The following is a 20,833-nucleotide window of genomic DNA, read 5'->3' as shown; positions in this document are numbered from 1 at the left end:
TCCCGGCTTATTTTGCTCTCTGAGGTGAACATGGGTAGGTAGGTAAGGCCTGTTTTTAATTGTTGTTCCTCACTTGTTTTGTTTGCTATTTTAATTTTTAATTTTCTAGTGTGACTTAAAACAGAAAAAATTGAATTTTTACATTTCATAAATATCAAAAATTATAAATAAATAGTATCACGTAAAACAAACGCGATAATCCTTCTACTACCCTCTCCTCCCTATTGGAGACAAAAACTAACCAAAACTGTTGCCCTGGGATCAAGATGGCGTCCTCGAGTGAACAAAGTCGAGTAAGGGAATTATTTGATTCAATGACTTTGGGAGTAGTTCGATCGCTTGGTAAGTCCTCTTTTCAAATACTTAATTTACACTTACTTTAACAGAAAACGGGTAATTAACTTTTGTGCAAATCTCTGATTTAAATTTAATGAAACTCAAGGTAAAATCTGAAGTAAGCTCACCTGTCAATATGCCGCTATTCTACTTTTTTTTTTTAGAAAAGAAGCCAGGTGTAACAGATGTCCGTCTACTTGATAGACAACCAGCGGAAAAACACATTATCTTTACTTGGGAGCAGGTAATAATTCATTTTCTGAATAAATATTATCGTGTGAAGTTACATTATATTGACCGGTGTGTTATGCATGAGTAGCAAAAAACGATTACATGCCATTCTCAACACTGTATATTTCATAGAAGAACATGTGTATCTTGCCAGAGGACTTGAAGAGTTTTTTCCTCACAACAAATGGACTGTTAATTCAGTGGAGCATCAAGTTTGATGGTAATTATTGACAATGCATCTTTGAAAAAATAATGCGAGTAAAAGTAAATGTTTCCTGGTACCTTCACAGGCTACAGGAAGCAGGAAACTTTGGTCATAAAGAGTTTTGGGTCACTTGGCTTGTAAGACTTCTTAGAATCATCACTGAACATTTTGACTGTTTGATTCGTTGTTTCTTATCTATTTTCTCCATTTTATCAGGGAGTGTTTTACCACTGGGAAAAATGGAGCTGAATCCTGTTACAGGTCTAGTGTTGCTGTCTAAAGCAACATCTGTTAGTGACGACAAACCCTCATTGGCTGATTTAGATACTGATTCAGATGAAGAAGATGGCCAAGGTATTGACCAAACATGGGGACAGATCCAGGAATTTGACAGAGGGAGGGGGAGAGGGGAAGCATCCTTTGATTAAAAAAAAAAAAATACTAAATATTTTTCTTTACGTTGGACCCTAACATATATAAGCAAAGGAATGATTCAGGCCAAGTGGATATATTTGTTAAGAAGGAATATGTGATTCCACATTTCAAGAAGCTTTCTTTCAAAAATTTGACAGATCTGATGGAGGGGGATCTGATCCCCACTCATCCTACCTCCCTGGATCTACCACTGAAACAGGACCTTGAATACCTTGATTTTGTCAATAAGAAAGATCTGTCCCAGCTAAAACTGAGAAGTGCTAGTGATCATCAGATGATGTTCTTTCCTTTGTTTTCAATTCTTCACCAGGTCATATAAAACCACACTTTGATAATCGCTGCAAGGTTTTTGAGCTGGATCCATGTGACAGCTATGGTAAAGTCTGTTTGGTTTACAAAGACATCAAAGCTGGTGGGTGAAGTTGGACAGTTCAAATAAAATTGCAGATTGTCCCAAGCTGCCAAATGGTTGACATAGATGTTGTGGTCCAATTTATCTTTGGTTCAAATTTTGTTTTCTTTTTTTTTGGGTATTGTAATGTATGATTACAAGTTTGAAACAAAGGAAAATAAAATTTGAACCAAGGATAAAATTGAATCAAAACATAGACATTCTTTTATATCAACTAAGTTCTTGGTATTAGAATATCCTTCATTTTTTCTGTCTCTTCTCTGCAAGTTCGCTAGTTCTCAAAATTAGAGGATTTTTGGTATGTGCCCAAAATAGAGAAGAAAAAACTTGTCAATGCTCATCGCAATGTCCTCTTTTCTCAGGAGTAACAACAGGACAACCTGAGATCTGGTTTCTTGATCGGTCACTGGAATGGTGGTATCTTGCTTCATCTTTCACTGATTATTTCAGAATGATGATAGTACATCTTGGCCTTCCTCTTTGGCAATATCTTTTTACTGCAACAGGTCTAAGTCCAGAAACAAAGGTAGGCATAACTTAATTTGTGATTTTGCAACAAGTTAATCAATCATCTATTATTGACTTAAGATTAATGCACTGGATTGGACGGTCCTGGTTTGAGCCCATGGACTGAGTGGTAAATATGACGTGTTGTTGGGAAAGACTGTTGACACCAGAAGTTTATGATAAATGTGTACTAGAAACAGTTCGGAATAATTTTGGAAGAGCACAGAGGTTACTTCCATTAGGCCAGCATTCACTCAAGGAAGAGCAACTTACAATGAAGTTTTGAGAGCAGACTCTCTCTTTTGGTGTTCATGGTTTTTGCAGTTAAAAGGTTCCTTATTTATTTCTGAGGGTTGGTATCTCTGCAGAAACTTGGTGGAAACTAATAGGAAATCATTTCTTCTGTTTACAGCAATGGTTCAATCTCTATGCACCAACTAGATTAGCCATTGACATGGCCAATGTGGAACAAAAGGCCCAACAGATGCCAAATTCAAAAGAAAGAAATAAGTCTGCTACAAATCTTCCTTTCAACTCATTAGATGTAAACAGACTCTTTAGAGGTAAAACGGACAAAGGAAAGAGTAAGCTATCCCAGGCAAAGAAACCACCTCTGGGAAAGACTCAAAACTCAAGTCAGGGTCGACAGGGGCAGTCTGGTAGATCAGCACCAAGATGAAAACAGCATGTTTTAAATTTCTTCACTTTGTGAGATGTGGTTACCACAGCTGTGTTATAAGACTGAGGTACAGCTCTTTATCTTAAAGTGCACTTTGATGTGTGTTTCATGAACAGCAAAGGCACAACTTTTGTCTGAAAAAGCACCAAAGGAATAAATTACTGGAAACTAACTTACTGGAAGTCAAGGTTACCTATTGCTTTTGAAAATAGCAAAAATGAAAATGGATTTATTTTGTAAATGATATTGTAAATCACCACCTTCCCCAATCTCAAATTTGTACTGGAGATGGAAAAGCAAAACAGTTTTGAACAGGGTTCTATCAAGTGAACATAATAATATTACAAAGAAATGTTGATGTGTTGACAGTTCTGTCACTGATCAAATCCCTTCCAGCTTCCATTTATTAAGGGGATGTAAACTGCAGCCTCCCCTCTTAATTGGAGCAAATGAGTACTTTACCCTTTAACTCCTAGAAGTGATGGACGTGTAACTTCTCCCAGTAAAATCCACCCATTATCCATGAAACAGGTACTAAGAATACTCACACTCATCAGGTGAAAGTTTTTATCCTGATATAACACCGAATTCTTGTAACTTATTAACAAGGAAATGTTTAGCAGCTAGAGGGAAGAATTGACAATCACATCTTGGAAGTTAAAGGGTTAAAGTTTCACTGATTAAGTATTTCATTCAAATTCAATAAACTATAAGTCATATGAATGTAAGTCTCCAGGATATAATGGTATTTACCAGCTGCACATTTGTGCTTCATGTATAGTATGCATAGTACTAATATTTAAATAAAAACTAAAATTTGATATGTCCAATAAAACACTTCACTACAGTGTAAGTCTCTATCTTTGGCAAACACAATGTTAGACATCTGATGCAAAATAAATAAGATTACAAGATTATTGAAAGTTTATAAAAAATTAATAGAGGAAATATGAAAATACTCTGCATTATGCATGGACAGCCTAAAATCATGGAAACATGTATGATTAATTCTCATCACAAGTTCGAACCCTGTTTTCTACTTTCAGCATAAAGCTATATGCAGGCTTTTGGATCTCAAATATGTCTAAATTCAGGGGTGTGTTCTAGCACAGCCCTGGTGCCACAGGTGATTAACTTTGTCAAAGATAAAAGCACCTCGCTGGGAACCTGGGATCTTTAAGATAAGAACCTTTAGCAATACTGTGATTCTTCTGAGAATACAGCTTTAAAAATGGACGAATCATTGACCCTCACACCGACTGCTACCACCAATTCTTTCTTTCTGAAAATTAAACAAAACTGACAAGGAAAGACACTAATTAAATACTTCTTTAAATAGACTTCTTCAATTCTGTCTTAAGCTATCACTCTGATTGTGATGCTTCACTTGATGATGGTGACGATGATGATAACATGTCCTCTGAATCAGATAGTCTATCACAGAGTTCAGCAATCTTTTTTCTTGAACTTGCTTGAGCTTTTTTCCTTGGACTTTTCCTTTAAGACAAGAATAAATATTGCTTATTGTTACAAGAAGCAGGAGCCTTGTTCTTCAACTCTCAAGATCTGATTCAAGTTAGAATTCTACCTTTTGGTTACTATACATTTCCTTGTAAATTAATTAACTAAAGAGACCTTGGTACTATAGCAACTGAAGATAACACACTCTTGCTGACAAATTAAATTACTCTTATCCCTAAGTAGCTGGATGATGCAGTGAAAGTACAAGGAAAAGAGACAAGAAGACACTGATTTTATCAATGAAAATTACTTATTTCAAAAGTTCCAGTCTTTCTCGTTAGAGAGCATTTGAATTGATAGAACTCTATTGTACAGAAAAAAATAACAAGAACTTGACCCTTTTACTCCCAAGATCTTATTTGTTTTGTTTAACTTCTTACTTTCTGTTTTATAATTCTTATGATGTTAGTTCTGAGAATTTGGTATTGGATGAACTAATACATATTATCCTCTAATTGATATATATAATTTTTTTTTTAATTCTCATCACTTGTTTGCTTGATATTGTAAGGAGAAATTCTGTCTTGATCACTCATAGGAGTGAGAGGGTTATCAAACATATCTACCTTGTGCGCCATGTTATAATATCACTGTTACTTGACGATAGCTCATCTGAACTGTTGTTGATTTGATGTGAGCTATCTGATAGTTCATTGGTTGGTACGGGTGAATCCCTATCCCCGTCAGTGGAAACTGATAATGATGATGATTTGTGTCCAGATGCCAGGCCTGATTCAGAATCAGATAAATTCTCATTGTCATTCTCTTCTTCTGAATGAGACGAAAAGCCCTGTGATTCTTCAGTATACTTGACTGTTCTATTTAAATAAAAAGTACAGTCAAGGATTATAAAGGGAAGATGGCTCTGCAACCAATGCTAAATTCAAATAAGGCTCTTGTTTTCTGAAGGTAACTGATCTTCTTGCTAGCTGTTTTGCCCTCTTAAAATTTAATTGTAAAGGAATTTCAGAGTTATGGATAACCCAGCCTCCTATATCTATAATGGCTGTGAAGGAGAGTGGAGGTAACCTATCTTCTCGCTAGCTGTTGTGCCCTCTTGAAAATGATTAATTTCCAAGGAATTTCCGAGTTCTAGGTAATCCAGTCTCTTACATCCTGAGAGGGGCTGCAAAGGAGATGCAGTCTCCTTTGTTACCTCCAGCTGGAGGTAACTTCTAGCTACAGTAGCTGTTGTGCTTCTTTGAAAGTTACTAATTGCAAAGGAATTTCATTGGGACTCACCACCCTAGTCTCAACACCCATTTTTCTATTTTTCAAACTCAAACCTCCTGTCATAACCAGAGCTCCGAAATCTACAAAACAACTTTTAACAGCGAAAAAATCACTTTATTGACTTAAATCAACTATAGTTATTAACATGTTACCATAATGACTTAAAGTAAGGTTATGAGTAAGTACTATTTGATCAACACTAAAACTGAGAGATCCTTTCTGTAACTCTCACAAAGCTTTCTTCCAAACTTTTTGTGCATTTGGAAGCAAGAAAAATTTTCTAGATAATTGATTTCTAGTCGTTATCAGGCACAAACGTCCTTTCTTTATGCCAAGTATTGCATTCTCCCCCACTTTAGTAAAAGAGTACAAGTGCCTCCTGAAAAGTTATTCTAGACTTTGGCAGAAAAAATGACTATCTAAAAGGTGAATAAAGTTTAGCGTAATTTGAACGTGCCATCACATGAAGTATTTAAAAGCGCTAGTATACTGATTAATGGCAAATGAATCAGATCCGAATTGATTCAGTCTGATAACTGAGACGGCTCCCACGCTTAAATAGGCGCCCTCCCCCAAATAAGCGCTTACTAGGCCTTTCTCGTTTGTACTCAGCAACATTTGAGCTACTTTTAGCGTCTGGAGCAATTTTTTTGCTGTTCTAGCAAACTCGAGCAATTTTTGCCTTTCTGAGAATGTTTTTAACATAATCAAGGTTTAGAGCACATATCAAACACGAAAAAAACTTCACATAACCTATTACTTGACATCGTTTCGCAGGCCTATTGCGATCCTTATCTGATATAATTAGAACGGATAATTGGCTGAAATGAAGCCCAAAAAAATCCATCTTCGTTTCTTTATTTTCCAGATTATTCTTAAATTACACCCATATTTGTAAGTAACTTCTTGAAGCTAAGTTTCAAGCATTATTTCTTTGCTGATATTAGGAATAATTGTGTAGAACGAAAAATAAAGCTTTTAATTACTGTCTACAAACAAAATTTCAAGAAATTTAAGTAGCAACTTTATTAATATAAGCAATTTTTAAGCAACTTTTTGACATTCCAGAGAGCAACTTTTCAACATTTTGCGAGCACATTTAGGACAGGCCTGGCATCTGCTCCCTTGCCTATAAAATCAATTTGTATTGCCACTTTACAAAAAACTTTTTGAGCTTCAGCTACAGTGGAATTAGTACAGCTTAACAGATTCCTTACGAGCGCCCTCCCTCGATTAAGCGTCCTTCTTCCAATAAGCGCCCCTCCTTTTATCCGAAATTTTAAGTAAGCGCCTGGCAGATGCTTATTCGAGGAAATACAGTTATTGAAATGTATATGAATATGGAGAACCAACTTAACAAATTTTTTTTTAAATGAAGATTTAGATATATGAAAATTCACATATTTGCACTGCGGTGGAAAGATGAAATTAGAAGATCCTCGCAGCTAAGAACACTACTGAAACTAGTAGTTGTAAGTAGGACCTGAAAAAAATTTCAGGCCCGTACGGGATTTGAACCCATGACCTCTGCGATACCGGTGCAGCGCTCTACCAATTGAGCTAACAAGCCAACTGGGAGCTGGTATTTTCAGGTCCTACTTACAACTACTAGTTTCAGTAGTGTTCTTAGCTGCGAGGATCTTCTAATTTCATCTTTCCACCGCAGTGCAAATATGTGAATTTTCATATATCTAAATCTTCATTCACTCGGATGTTTATTTGGACCCAATTCATTGACCAGCTCCCAGTTGGCTTGTTAGCTCAATTGGCAGAGCGCTGCACCGGTATCGCAGAGGTCATGGGTTCAAATCCCGTACGGGCCTGAAATTTTTTTCAGGTCCTACTTACAACTACTAGTTTCAGTAGTGTTCTTAGCTGCGAGGATCTTCTAATTTCAAATTTTTTTTTTTGTGCAAAATACGAACAAGTGCAAATTCTTTACCTGTTTATTTATTGGCAAATTGGAAACTGTATTTGCATTAAGGACACGTTTAAGCGAAAGTAGTTTACCACTAAACGTTAAAAAAGTGTCGTCATGTGCTCTTCATTGGAAAAATGTGATGTTTACCCAGCCATGACCAGCGCTATTATAGCAACATTCATTACACTGACTTGTTCCATTGTTAAAAGAACCTCCCCCTCCCCCACAGGAAATATGTTCATTAGCCCCACCACTTCCCCCAGAATAACCTCCACCTCCGCCCGGTCCCTTCCCTCCTGGACAAAAACCACCGCCACCTCCAAACCCACCCCAATTCATTCCACCCACTCCTCCTTGATGATATCCGAAAGCTTTTTGCCCCTTTGAAACGTGTCCATTTGTGTGGAAGCCGCCGCCGCCGCCGCCTATAATACAATAAAAAAGTGGTCAGTGGTTCTCTTACAAATAGCACCTATCAATTTAAGTTATTGCGATCAAACAACAATTCCAGTGTTTCGCAACGAGGTTTATTTCTTGGTTTTTTGAGGCTTAATTATTGCATGGATATTGTTAATGAAAAGCTTGTGAGGACAAGTCAGCTTTAGGGTTCGCTTCGACTCTCTGTTTAGTGTTTCTATTTAATCCAGGTTCAATATTAGCGAATAAGAAGCCTTGTCATCTGTTTCGACGTCCTCTCCTGCCGTATATTCGCGGATCGCTATAGAGAATTGGACAAATGTGCAGGAAATTCAAAAAAAAGAAAAAGCCAAATCTGACAGAATTTTAACTGCTTGTATGAGGCGTTTCCAAAGTATTATGAAAGAAAACTTCAAAATAATTTCGATAACTATTGATTTAATAAATCATTCAAAATCTGATTATTAGCGACTTACTCTCTCATTTGGTTGAAGATCCTGAAGGATGGCAGTGGAATGCAACGAAAATCTTAGTATTTGTAAAAAGAAAATTCTCCACCTACCAGAAAACAAACCATTTGTAAGTCCTCCATGTCCGTTGCTTCCCCCCGAACCCAATGGCGAGTTGTCCCCTGCATTCCCTGTGGTGCTTGTGGACGCATCACATCTCAGATGTTGTTCTGACATATTTTTAATTCCCCCTCCACCTCCAGCTATTATCAAAGGCGTGTTGTCTTCTTTCACTACAAATGTACCTCCTCCGCCTCCAGCAGTTTGTTTGTGAAGATCTCCTCTTTTCCCTTTTTGACCAACAAGGACATGTATGATCTCATCTTTTGTCAAATTAAAGTTTCCAATCATCCGTGCCCCTCTTCCTCCGTTCTTGATGATACTGTCCTTACCGTATCCCCCGGAAGCTCCTATTGCTTCTATTCTATATTCACCAGTATGTGGCACAGTCCACTGTTGAATACCGCTGGACACTGCAACTTGTCCGTCATGATCCTGACCTGTGTAGTAACTACCAATCGACTCTGAACCTTTCCTTCCACTCTTACCAAGATTTGTAAACACAGCTGTAAACCCTGTGCAATAAACACAAAATAAAAGGGAGAATTTTGATACTGGTAAGAATTTGCCAAAAATGTAGTAGGAATTGTTTATAATGCCCACTACCACTTAGGAAAAAGATTCCTGTAAATTCGACAGAAATTTTTCTGAGATGAAACTGGGCGACGAAGCTTATCGTAAAGCACTATCGTGAGGATGAACACCACGTTACCGGAACGAACTACAGGCTTGTTTACCTCTCCGCCAAGCATCGGATAGTTGAAGTGAAAGACAAAATTCGGGAAACAGTTACCTGTGCGGTTCGTTCCATTTCCGTGAAATCCATCTTTACACGTGCAGCTGTGAGATCCCAAGGTATTGTTACATTTAGCATTCACATCACAGGTGTGTGTTTCGTCAGTGCATTCGTCCAAATCTAGAACATTATAGAAGAAATGTCATGGAAATGAAACCTTTTTTTATGTTTCTGTCTTGTGTTTTGTTAATGTTTGTTATTCTTGATTTATTTTTATCTTAGAGTCACTTCAGAAAAGTAAGGTGAGATAAGAAAGCATAATGTGTTACGAACAGTTACCTGTGCAGTAAGTTCCATTTCCACGAAATCCATCTTTACACGAACACTTGTAAGATCCCAAGGTATTGTTACAATCAGCATTTACATCACAGTTGTGTGTTCCGTCAGAGCATTCGTCCAAATCTAGAACATTAAAAAAGAAGTATCATTTAAATGAAACCTGTTTTTTTGTTTTTTCTTGTGTTTTGTTAATGTTTGTTTGTTTGTATTTCTTGATTTGTTTTTATTTTAAAGTCACCTCCGAAAAGTAAGGTGAGATAAGATAGCATGATCTGTTACAAACAGTTACCTGTGCAGTTAGTTCCATTTCCATGAAATCCATGTTTGCACTTGCACTTGTAAGATCCCAAGGTATTGTTACATTTAGCATTCACATCACAGGTGTGTGTTTCGTCAGTGCATTCGTCCAAATCTAGAACATTATAGAAGAAATGTCATGGAAATGAAACCTTTTTTTATGTTTCTGTCTTGTGTTTTGTTAATATTTGTTATTCTTGATTTATTTTTATCTTTGAGTCACCTCAGAAAAGTAAGGTGAGATAAGATAGCATGATCTGTTACAAACAGTTACCTGTGCAGTTAGTTCCATTTCCATGAAATCCATGTTTGCACGTGCACTTGTAAGATCCCAAGGTATTGTTACACTCAGCATCCTTATCACAACTGTGTGTTCCGTCAGTACATTCGTTCAAGTCTAGAACATTAAGAAAGAAGCATTTAAATAAAACCCTTTTTTTATGCTTTATCTTGTGTTTTGTTTTGTTATGGTTTGTATTCAATTCATAAAACTGGGAGGGTAAAAATGGTAAAAAGAAAAAACAAATTTATCATCTTACTGATTGGAAACAAATTACAGAGGATTGCTCACCTTCACCACAATCATGGCCTTCAAATCCAGATCCAAGAACACATAAACACTGATAATCTCTGTCTGTAAACCCAGCTTGGCATGTTGCATTATTCTTGCAAGGATTTCTGGCACAAGCATTCTTACGAATAAAAAGAATAGGAGCACTTTAATTTTTGTGCTTACCTTATGCGCATGCGTTCGTGTTTGCGAGTTCTGAATGTTATGCAGGTTTTCAAATCTATAGGTCCTCTGTAATGGTCCTCGTGTGTGCTCTCATTTACATGCCCATATGTTCCACGCAAGCTCGCTTATTTTGCACGCAAATGTCTGCGTTGAACATTGGTTTTCTTTATGTGCGTGGCACTGTTCAGAGCGAGGAAAAAATGTGTTTAAATCCTCAAAATGTATCACAACAACTCCGGAGGTGGTCATATTAAATTAATAAAAAATAATGTGCTTCTCCCAATTCTCTATTTCAAAGTTTAAACGTGTAAGTATCATAACCTTTCTTTTGGTGGTTGGATGGAGAATTAATAGGAGGGAGATAGGCTAAGGAATCCTTGGTCTTGTTAAGAAGCTTCGACGAGACAAAGAATTTCATTCTCTTGGCTAATAAGCGTCATCCTCACCTCAGCACTGCGGTAAATATAACTTTCGTTTTTCACCAGATCTTTATCGTGTTCAATAGTAGTGTTATTCAGATCACACTTGTGTGTTCCAGAAAGCTGTGTTATCCTATGGAAGTTATAACTGACGCAGTTAGGTTCCAGGTAGCATTGCACCATGCAGAGATCCTCGTCGAATACTTCAATAGTTCGAACCGTGTGATTCTCCAACCTGTAGCTAGGTTTAGGAAAACTGGTAAACTTCAAATTACGGCAGTTACCTGGTGAAATATTCCGTTAAGTTAGAAAGTGGCTATGTAGTATTAAGCACATATTTTGAAACTCGAAATCGAGAGCAGTGTTAGTGCTCAATTATTGCTTTGTTTTCCTTTTGTGTTTTGCCACGAGAATAACACCAGTCGAGTGATTCTAATTTATACTCTGAGTAATCACTTCTATTTTCATCTTCCTTCGGAAGCGTTCAGCTATCGTGATCAATTGTTGCCAAAATCAATAAACAACTTTTTTGATATCCAGAGTGACTCGTGTTTATCAAGTGTTATATTGATCGTTTTCATTGTTACACATCGAGAGAGAGAAATTCAGTGGATAAGGTTCAGAAATTGCAGTGTTATAGGAGAAAGGTTAAGGAAGCACTTCTCCAAGTTTTAGGTCTCTTTGTTTTCCCAAACTTAAGATGTTCGTCGAAATGTTTGGCGCAAAGTTACAGAGTCAAGTATGGAGCCGCCATGCTGGTGATTATCTTTGGTCCGCCAACATGGCGGCCGGGAATAGCGGAGGACTTCTGGAACTTACTTTGGCTATCTAGCCCACTGATTATCTAAACTAAACCAAAAAACGTACGAAAACACTTTTCCTAACAATTAATATGAAAAAACGTTGAAAATCACCAGATAGGTCTATAAACGCAATCGGAGCTTTATGTCACGCAACCACCATAACTCTGAACTTCAAACTGCTTTGGTTTCCAAACCAAGCACGCTTTTGTGTTAAAAATTTGAAAACAGATACAAATTTAGACCCCCATATGCCTGATGAGGATAAAAAGTTTCGTTGCCCTGTATTTTTGGATTTTCGAATTTGATGATGTCACGTGAAAATAAGAATGCAGTTCGGAAATAACACGCGCTGTCATTGGTTGAAAGGGGGTGTTCTACCAGAGTATAGAGCACGGAGCTGAGCCAAAGCTGTCACGTCATCTGCCAATTTGTACTTTGTCTACCCTTTTTTTCGTTTCTTGGAAGTGAAATTTCGGAATAAGCGAGCCGGCAAGTAGCAACAGAAGAACCAAATAAGGGTTTGTAAACATGCCAAGCTCTGTAATTTGCACTATTCTAACGTGCGAGGAGACGAAAATCCTAGCAAAGAAAACAAAATGGACAATCCGAGTTTTGAAGGTTTTCACGCTCATTTAGATTATAAACTTACGTAAGGCAATAAAAATCAAACACAGCTGACACTCGTATAGTATATAAAGTTTAAATTCATGCAAATCATGAGCATGTCAGAGCAACAGCGATCATGCTGAGGTCCATCGCGACTAGCTTATCATGGCGATCTCCGGTCATTACAGTGCAGCAAACCTCAGAAATAATATCGGTCGCCCTTCGAGTGAACTGAACTAAGAGCTTGTTCTGATATCCTTCCCGATGTGGGCCACATCACTCACAGCAGCCGAGTTTTTCGGCGCTGTCATCCTGAGCAATCTTTTTCCTGTGAATTCGGCTATCGTTCATTCAAAAAACACACGCCTTGCGCCGTTTGTTTTCTAATTGTCACGAGAAAAAACTGTGTTTTTATGAGCCACAATTCGGCCGGATTTCACTAAACTTTTCACGTTCAGATTCTGTATTAAGACTAAGACACTTAAGGCAAAAGTGTTATATTCGGCCCACCGAACTATTTCAGTTTGTGAACTATTGCGGATTGTGCAATGCTCTAGGAGAGTATAGAGCATGCTGACGACACTGTTGTTCGCTCAGGAAGTAAGGTTTGTTTTGAAAATTGAAATTACTGCGTGGGGAATATAACGGATTTTTTCCTTTAAAACAAATAAAGAAGCCTTGACTGTGCCCTGTTCTGTTATGAAGCACTTTGGAAGTGGCTTGAGCACTCAAGAATTGGAGAGAAACACTCGGCGACTACGTCTCGTGTTTCTCCCTACACTTCTTTCGTACTCTACCGCCTCCTGCGTGCTTTATAACAGAAAAGAGCACAATAAAGCTAAAGTTTAAAGAACGTACCATGCTTAGAAGAAACGTCTGAGCATGTTTAGTTTCTTTACAAAGTTTATTGTCGGGATATTTTCGCGGAGATTTCTAACCCGGTCAATTCATGCAAAGCGTCTGTTGTTATGTCGTGAGTTTAGCCTTAGAGCATACGGCATACTGCGTAAATTAAGAAAAACAAACCGAGAGAAAAATAAACTCGCTCACTTATAACTCTCGAGGTTATAAATTTTCTGAACCCCTCGGTATGAAAAGCGATTAGGGCTAACTCTTTCAGCACTACTCAGGTCCTAACTTTTTAACTTTGTAACAAAAGTAGCGCGCATCAACAGTCACTAGAAGGCGAAACGCTGAACTTTACCCTCCAGCATGTACATTTCAAGAGTATAAATGAGTATAACAGGAACAATAAATCCTACTGTCGTCAACTGTCGTCTTTGTTAAGAAAATCTTTTTGTCGAAATCACCTGTTTTTTATTTCCCACAAACTTAAATAGAACTTTCTTTCTAAGGTGGATCAGCCAGGTTTTACCATAGATGACATGTTTAGGCCAAGTTTGATGCTATACTGTTTCCTTTTTTTTCAATTTTGAATTAGGTTTTGCGGAAGCAACATATTTCCACGTTATTTTTCCCGTTGTGACGAATTAGAAAGTTTCATTACAAGACTTGAAAAGTTTTACTGCTTCGTAAAGTTTTCATTCGAACACGCCAAGCCATTTCAGTTGAGTTCGACGGAGCTCCTCGACTTCAAATACGAATAAAGGTCTGCCAGTTTTTAACTTATCCATTGCGCCCGATAGAAAAGTCGAACACGTTCTTGGGCTTCATTGAAGATACAATAAATATTTTTTTAAAGTAAACTTTCACTTTTAGATACTTTAACAGGCCATGTTCCCTAAAATTTTAATTCGTTCGTGATCCTGTTACTTCAAAAAACTGGGTTACAAAATGACTTAATAATACATACATAGGTACATAAAATACATAGGTTGTCTCATCAAATAATTTCTTATATTTAATACAAGAAGAGAAGCTTGTACGGATATTTCAAGGTTCAGTGGTTGTCAATAAAAATAATTAAAAATTAATATGCTGGAAAAATTTGAAATTTTCTCAAACTATACCTTGTCCTTCTGGTATTAGAGAAGCCAAAACGACGAAAACGAAGCAGTAGAATACAAAGAGCATGTTCTCAGAAAACGCTCGTAAGTAATAATTCCAGAGAACGGCCACAGTGTGTTTTCAAACTTTAGGAAAATCTTGCAAAATACGACAGCTGAAGAATCTGCGTTCAAATACTCCAATCCATGATTATTTATGAAGTTCTCAGTGGTTGTCATAACTGAATAAGATCTTCTGGGGTGTAGTTGGCTGGTGAAACTCAATAACATATACCTTATTGACCAAGCGTGAGGCGTGAGGTCAAGATGGCTGGATATTGCGTTTTGCGTTTCTGTGGACCGAGGCAAAGTCGACGTCCATAAAAACGCAACGCAAAAACAACGGGGCTAATATCCAGTCATCTTAACCGAACAAGCTTTATTACATGGATTTACAACAAGGATTTCAGTGGTACATGGTAAAAAGATTTCGCTTAAATAAGAATCAAGAATGACTTATGATACTTCTGATGCATTGTGAATTTACAGGCTACTATGGATCATTAACCTCGCTTACGATGTGAATTGCAACATGAAACATACCCCTAACTGGCTATTATAAGAAATTACCATTAGGTGCAGTTTTGACAAATTGCATTGCTGATCATGGCAAAGATGGAAAAAATGTCAAAAGTGATTGTTTAATTGTCTGACAACAGAGTCACAATCAGCTTGGCTATCTACTTATCTAGTTATCATTACTCAGCCAGTTTAGTTCATGGCCCTCTAGTTAATCCCTTCCAATACCACAACCACATCATAGGCAGTGGAGCGGGGGGGGGGGGGGGGGGGCAGGGAAGGTTACAGCTCCTCCGAGCGAAAATGAGAGGGAAGCTCAGCCCCTCCCCCCTCCCCTCACAGAGGTTTATGTATGGTTCAAAGGCTCTGATCTGCCACCTCCGCACGTGCAATTTAAGATGCCATCACCACCTTTTTAACAAATAGAGAAGCCTTGACTGTGCTCTGTTCTCTTGTAAAGCACGCAGGAAGCGGCTAGAGCACGAAAGAAGGGAGAAACACGAGAAACACGAGATGTAGCCGAGTGTTTCTCCCTACTTCTTGAGTGCTCTAGTCGCTTCCTAAGTGCTTTACAACAGAACAAAGCACAGTCAAGGCTTCTCTATTTGTTTTATAATAAAGAATTCGTTAAATTCCCCAAGAATTACTTTCAATTTTCGAAACAAACTTTATTTGCGAAGCGAACAACGGTGTCGTCAGCATGCTCTATTTAACAAATAGATTCCAAGTTGCCCTGCGTCTGTTCAGTACTAGATCGCAGATGACGTTAAATGTGGTAAGAACAAAAAAGTGACACACGAGGAGCAGCCGAGTGTGTCACTGATGTTCTTTCCACATTTTGACGTCATCTGTGATCTATTACTGAACAGACGCACGGCAACTTGGAATCTATTTGTTTTATATAATAAAGAATTAAATTCTAATAATGTTCGGATATAACGCGCGCTGTCATTAGTTGAAAGAGCGACTATGTTCGACTTTTTCCGGGCCTTTTTTATAGCTTTTTCCCGATGATTGAAAGTTAAATTTCGGAGCAAGCGAGCCGGCGAGTAGCAACAGAAGAACCAAATAAAGGTTTGTAAACATACCAGGCGCCGTAATTTACGTTATTAAAACGTGAGCAGATACGAAAATCCTCAAAGGAAAAACAAAATAGACATTCCGAGTTTTAAAGATTGATTCACGCTCAGTTAGATTACAAGCTTACGTACGGAAATAAAAATCAAACACAGCTAACACTCATATAGTATATAAAGTTCAGTGTTCAGAAACAAAACAGAACAAAACAGAAATGATGAAAAATATAACCAAACTGGCATAACTGTGAAAATTCATTCTAATCATGACGGTGTCTAAGCGAATTTATAATAAAGTTCGGATATGACGCGCGCTGTCATTGGTTGAAAGAGCGTGCTCTATGAGAGTATAGAGCATAGAACTGAGCTAAAGCTGTCACGCCATCTGCCAAATTGTACTATGTTCGACCTTTTCCGGGACTTCTTTTTAGCTTTTTTCCGATAATTGAAAGTGAAATTTCGGAACAAGCGAGCCGGCAAGTAGTAACAGAAGAACCAAAGAAAGGTTTGTAAACATACCAGGCGCCGTTATTTACGATATTAAAACGTTGGCAGATACGAAAATCCTCAAAGGAAAAACAAAATAGACATTCCGAGTTTTAAAGATTTTCACGCTCAGTTAAATTGCAAGCTTACGTACGGTAATGAAAATCAAACACAGCCAACACTCGTATAGTATATAAAGTTCAGAGTTCAAAAACAAAACAGAACAAAACAGAAATGATGAAAAATATAACAAAACTGGCATAACTGTTAAAATTCATACTAATCATGACGGTGCCTGAGGAAATATGATCATGCTGAAGTCCATCGCGGCTCACTTATCATAGCGATCTCCGGTCATCACAGTAAAGCAAGCCTCAGAAACTACATCGGCCGCCCTTCGAGTGAAAAAATAAGAGCTTGCTCTGATATCCTTTGTGGAAGGAAAATGTGGAAAAAAAACTCGCCTGTTTTTATGAGCCATAATTCGGCTGAATTTCACTGAACATTTCACTTGCTCAGACACCGTCATGATTAGTATGAATTTTAACAGTTATGCCAGTTTTGTTATATTTTTCAGTGTTTTTGAACACTGAACTTTATATACTATACGAGTGTTAGCTGTGTTTGATTTTTATTACCGTACGTAAGCTTGCAATTTAACTGAGCGTGAAAATCTTTAAAACTCGGAATGTTTATTTTGTTTTTCCTTTGAGGATTTTCGTATCTGCTCACGTTTTAAGAACGTAAATTACGGCGCCTGGTATGTTTACAAACCTTTGTTTGATTTTTCTGTTGCTACTTGCCGGCTCGCTTCAGTTCCAAAATTTCACTTTCAATTATCGGGAAAAAGCTAAAAAGAAGTCCAGGTCGAACGAAAAGGTCGAACATAGTACAATTGGCAGATGGCGTGACAGCTTTAGCTCAGTTCTATGCTCTATACTCTCAGAGAGCACGCTCTTTCAACCAATGACAGCGCGCGTTATATCCGAACTTTATTATAATCTGTATTAGAGACTTAAAAACTTCAGGCAAAAGTGTTAAATTCGACCTGCCGCAGAAGGTGAACTTTGATGGTTTTTTAACTTTGATGGTTTGACACTTTTGAGTCTTGTCTCAAGACTTGTACAGCCAATCAGATTATTTGAACCATTCCAACAGGGATTCTGATTGGCTTATTGTAGCGTGCTTTATGAGAGTATAGAGCATGCTGACGACACTGTTGTCCGCTTTGCAAATAAAGTTTGTTTTGAAAATTGAAAGTAATGCTATCAGGGAGTGTTTTACCACTGGGAAAAATGGAGCTGAATCCTGTGACAGGTCTAGTGTTGCTGTCTAAAGCAACATCTGTTAGTGATGACAAACCCTCATTGGCTGATTTAGATACTGATTCAGATGAAGAAGATGGCCAAGGTATTGACCAAACATGGGGACAGATCCAGGAATTTGACAGAGGGAGGGGGAGAGGGGAAGCATCCTTTGATTAAAAAAAAAACTATTTTTCTTTATGTTGGACCCTAACATATATAAATAAAGGAATGATTCAGGCCAAATGAATATATTTGTTAAGAAGGAATATGTGATCCCACATTTCAAGAAGCTTTCTTTCAAAAATTTGTCAGATCTGATGGAGAGGGATCTGAACCCCACTCATCCTACCCCCCTGGATCTACCACTGAAACAGGACCTTGAATACCATGATTTTGTCAATAATAAAGATCTGTCCCAGCTAAAACTGAGAAGTGCTAGTGATCATCAGATGATGTTGTTTCCTTTGTTTTCAATTCCTCACCAGGTCATATAAAACCACACTTTGATAATCGCTGCAAGGTTTTTGAGCTGGATCTATGTGACATCTATGGTAAAGTCTGTTTGGTTTACAAAGACATCAAAGCTGGTGGGTGAAGTTGGACAGTTCAAATAAAATCGTAGATTTTTCCTAGCTGCCAAATGGTTGACATAGATGTGTGGTTCAATTTTATCTTTGGTTCAAATTTTGTGTTCTTTTGTTTTTGGGTATTGTAATGTATGATAACAAGTTTGAAACAAAGGAAAATAAAATTTGAACCAAGGATAAAATAGAACCAAAACATAGACATTCTTTTATATCAACTAAGTTTTTGGTATTGGAATATCCTTCATTTTTTCTGTCTCTTCTCTGCAAGTTTGCTAGTTCTCAAAATTAGTGGATTTTTGGTATGTGCCCAAAATAGAGAAGTAAAAACTTGTCAATCCTCGTCACAATATCCTCTTTTCTCAGGAGTAACAACAGGACAACCTGAGATCTGGTTTCTTGATCGTTCACTGGAATGGTGGTATCTTGCTTCATCTTTCACTGATTATTTCAGAATGATGATAGTACATCTTGGCCTTCCTCTCTGGCAATATCTTTTTACTGCAACAGGTCTAAGTCCAGAAACAAAGGTAGGCATAACTTAATTTGTGATTTTGTATCAAGTTAATCAATCACTTATTATTGACTGAAGATTAATGCACTGGATTGGAAGGTCCTGATTTGAGCCCACGGACTGAGTGGTAAATATGATGTGTTGTTGGGAAAGACTGTTGACACCAGAAATTCTAATTCTCTCAACTTTGAAGTTTATGATAAATGTGTACTAGAAACAGTTTGGAAAAATTTTGGAAGTGCACAGAGGTTACTTCCATTAGACTAGCATTCGCTTAAGGAAGAGCAACTTGCAATGAAGTTTTCAGAGCAGACTCTCTCTTTTGGTGTTCATGGTTTTTGCAGTTAAAAAGTTCCTTATTTATTTCTGAGGGTTGGTATCTCTGCAGAAACTTGGTGGAAACTGATGGGAAATCATTTCTTCTGTTTACAGCAATGGTTCAATCTCTATGCACCAACTAGATTAGCCATTGACATGGCCAATGTGGAACAAAAGGCCCAACAGAAGCCAAATTCAACAGAAAGAAATAAGTCTGCTACAAATCTTCCTTTCAACTCATTAGATGTAAACAGACTCTTTAGAGGTAAAACTGACAAAGGAAAGAGTAAGCTATCCCAGGCAAAGAAACCACCTCTGGGAAAGACTCAAAACTCAAGTCAGGGTCGACAGGGGCAGTCTGGTAGATCAGCACCAAGATGAAAACAACATGTTTTAAATTTCTCCACTTTGCGAGATGTGATTACCATAGCTGTTTTATAAGACTGAGGTACAGCTCTTTATCTTAAAGTGCACTTTGATGTGTTTTTCATGAACAGCAAAGCCACAACTTTTGTCTTAAAAGCACCAAAGGGATAAATTACTGGAAACTAACTTAGTGGAGGTCAAGGTTACCTATTGCTTTTGAAAATAGCAAAAATGAAAATGGAATTATTTTGTAAATGATATTGTAAATCACCACCTTCCCCAATCTCAAATTTGTACTGGAGACAGAAAAGCAAAACAGTTTGAGCAGGGTTCTATCAACATAATAATATTACAAAGAAATGATGATGTGTTGACAGTTCTGTTACTGATCAAATCAAAACGGAGCAAATGAGTACTTTACCCTTAAACTCCTAGAAGTGATGGACATGTAACTTCATCCCGTAAAATCCATCCATTATCCCTGAAACAGGTACTAAGAATACTCACACTCATCAGGTGAAAGTTTTTATCCTGATCTAACACCAAATTCTTGTAACTTATTAACAAGGAAATGTTTAGCAGCTAGAGGGAAGAATTGACAATCACATCTTGGAAGTTAAAGGGTTAAAGTTTCACTGATTAAGTATTTTGTTCAAATTCAATAAACCATAAGTCATATGAATGTAAGTATCCAGGATATACTGGTATTTACCAACTACACATTTGTGCTTACAAGTGGTTACTATACATTTCCTTGGAAATCAATTAACTAAAGAGACCTTGGTACTATAGCAACTGAAGATAACATACTCTTGTTGACAAATTAAATTACTCTTATCCCTAAGTAGCTGGATGATGCAGTGAAAGTACAAGGAAAAGAGACGAGAAGACACTGATTTTATCAATGAAAATTACTTATTTCAAAAATTCCAGTCTTTCTCGTGAGAGAGGATTTGAATTGATAGAACTCTATTGTACAGAAAAAAATAACAAGAACTTGACCCTTTTACTCCCCAGATCTTATTTTTTTTGTTTAACTTCTTACTTTCCATTTTATAATTCTTATGATGTTAGTTCTGAGAATTTGGTATTGGATGAACTAATACATATAATCCTTTGATTGATATATGAATTTTTTAAATTCTCATCACTTGTTTGCTTGATATTGTATAATATTGTAAGGAGAAATTCTGTCTTGGTCACTCATGGGAGTGAGAGGGTTATCAAACATATCTACCTTGTGCGCCATGTTATA

At 37.3% G+C, this 20,833-nt stretch overlaps 2 protein-coding genes across 4 annotated transcripts; one reads left to right on the top strand and one right to left on the bottom strand.

Annotated features, from left to right (window-relative positions):
* Window positions 1–250: 250 nt before the first annotated feature.
* LOC131774888 (tubulin polyglutamylase complex subunit 2) lies at window positions 251–20,284 on the top strand. 3 transcript variants are annotated; one of them, XM_066165112.1, is made up of 7 exons: window positions 251–342; window positions 501–580; window positions 700–787; window positions 17,762–17,899; window positions 18,282–18,383; window positions 18,747–18,910; window positions 19,327–20,284. In XM_066165112.1, the coding sequence occupies exons 1-7, from the start codon at window positions 267–269 to the stop codon at window positions 19,591–19,593; spliced, it is 915 nt and encodes a 304-aa protein (XP_066021209.1). In that variant the 5' UTR covers window positions 251–266; the 3' UTR covers window positions 19,594–20,284. The 3 variants fall into 3 exon arrangements, with proteins under 3 accessions (XP_066021209.1, XP_058946964.1, XP_058946965.1); XM_059090981.2 differs by lacking the exons at window positions 17,762–17,899; window positions 18,282–18,383; window positions 18,747–18,910; window positions 19,327–20,284 and adding exons at window positions 989–1,126; window positions 1,518–1,619; window positions 1,982–2,145; window positions 2,539–3,955; XM_059090982.2 differs by lacking the exons at window positions 17,762–17,899; window positions 18,282–18,383; window positions 18,747–18,910; window positions 19,327–20,284 and adding exons at window positions 989–1,126; window positions 1,518–1,619; window positions 1,982–2,145; window positions 2,539–3,955 and having other exon boundaries at window positions 262–342; window positions 506–580.
* LOC136280122 (uncharacterized) lies at window positions 7,604–14,436 on the bottom strand. Its single transcript, XM_066164809.1, has 9 exons — window positions 14,373–14,436; window positions 11,021–11,277; window positions 10,410–10,530; window positions 10,113–10,235; window positions 9,831–9,953; window positions 9,542–9,664; window positions 9,260–9,382; window positions 8,460–9,020; window positions 7,604–7,905 (listed from the first exon to the last, which is right to left on the bottom strand). The coding sequence occupies exons 1-9, from the start codon at window positions 14,434–14,436 to the stop codon at window positions 7,604–7,606; spliced, it is 1,797 nt and encodes a 598-aa protein (XP_066020906.1).
* Window positions 20,285–20,833: the final 549 nt, after the last annotated feature.

Source organism: Pocillopora verrucosa, chromosome 4, assembly GCF_036669915.1.
Source record: "Pocillopora verrucosa isolate sample1 chromosome 4, ASM3666991v2, whole genome shotgun sequence".
Lineage (NCBI taxonomy): Eukaryota > Metazoa > Cnidaria > Anthozoa > Scleractinia > Pocilloporidae > Pocillopora > Pocillopora verrucosa.
The sequence above is the reverse complement of the archived record's forward strand: the minus strand, read 5'-3'. Positions and strand labels throughout refer to the sequence as shown.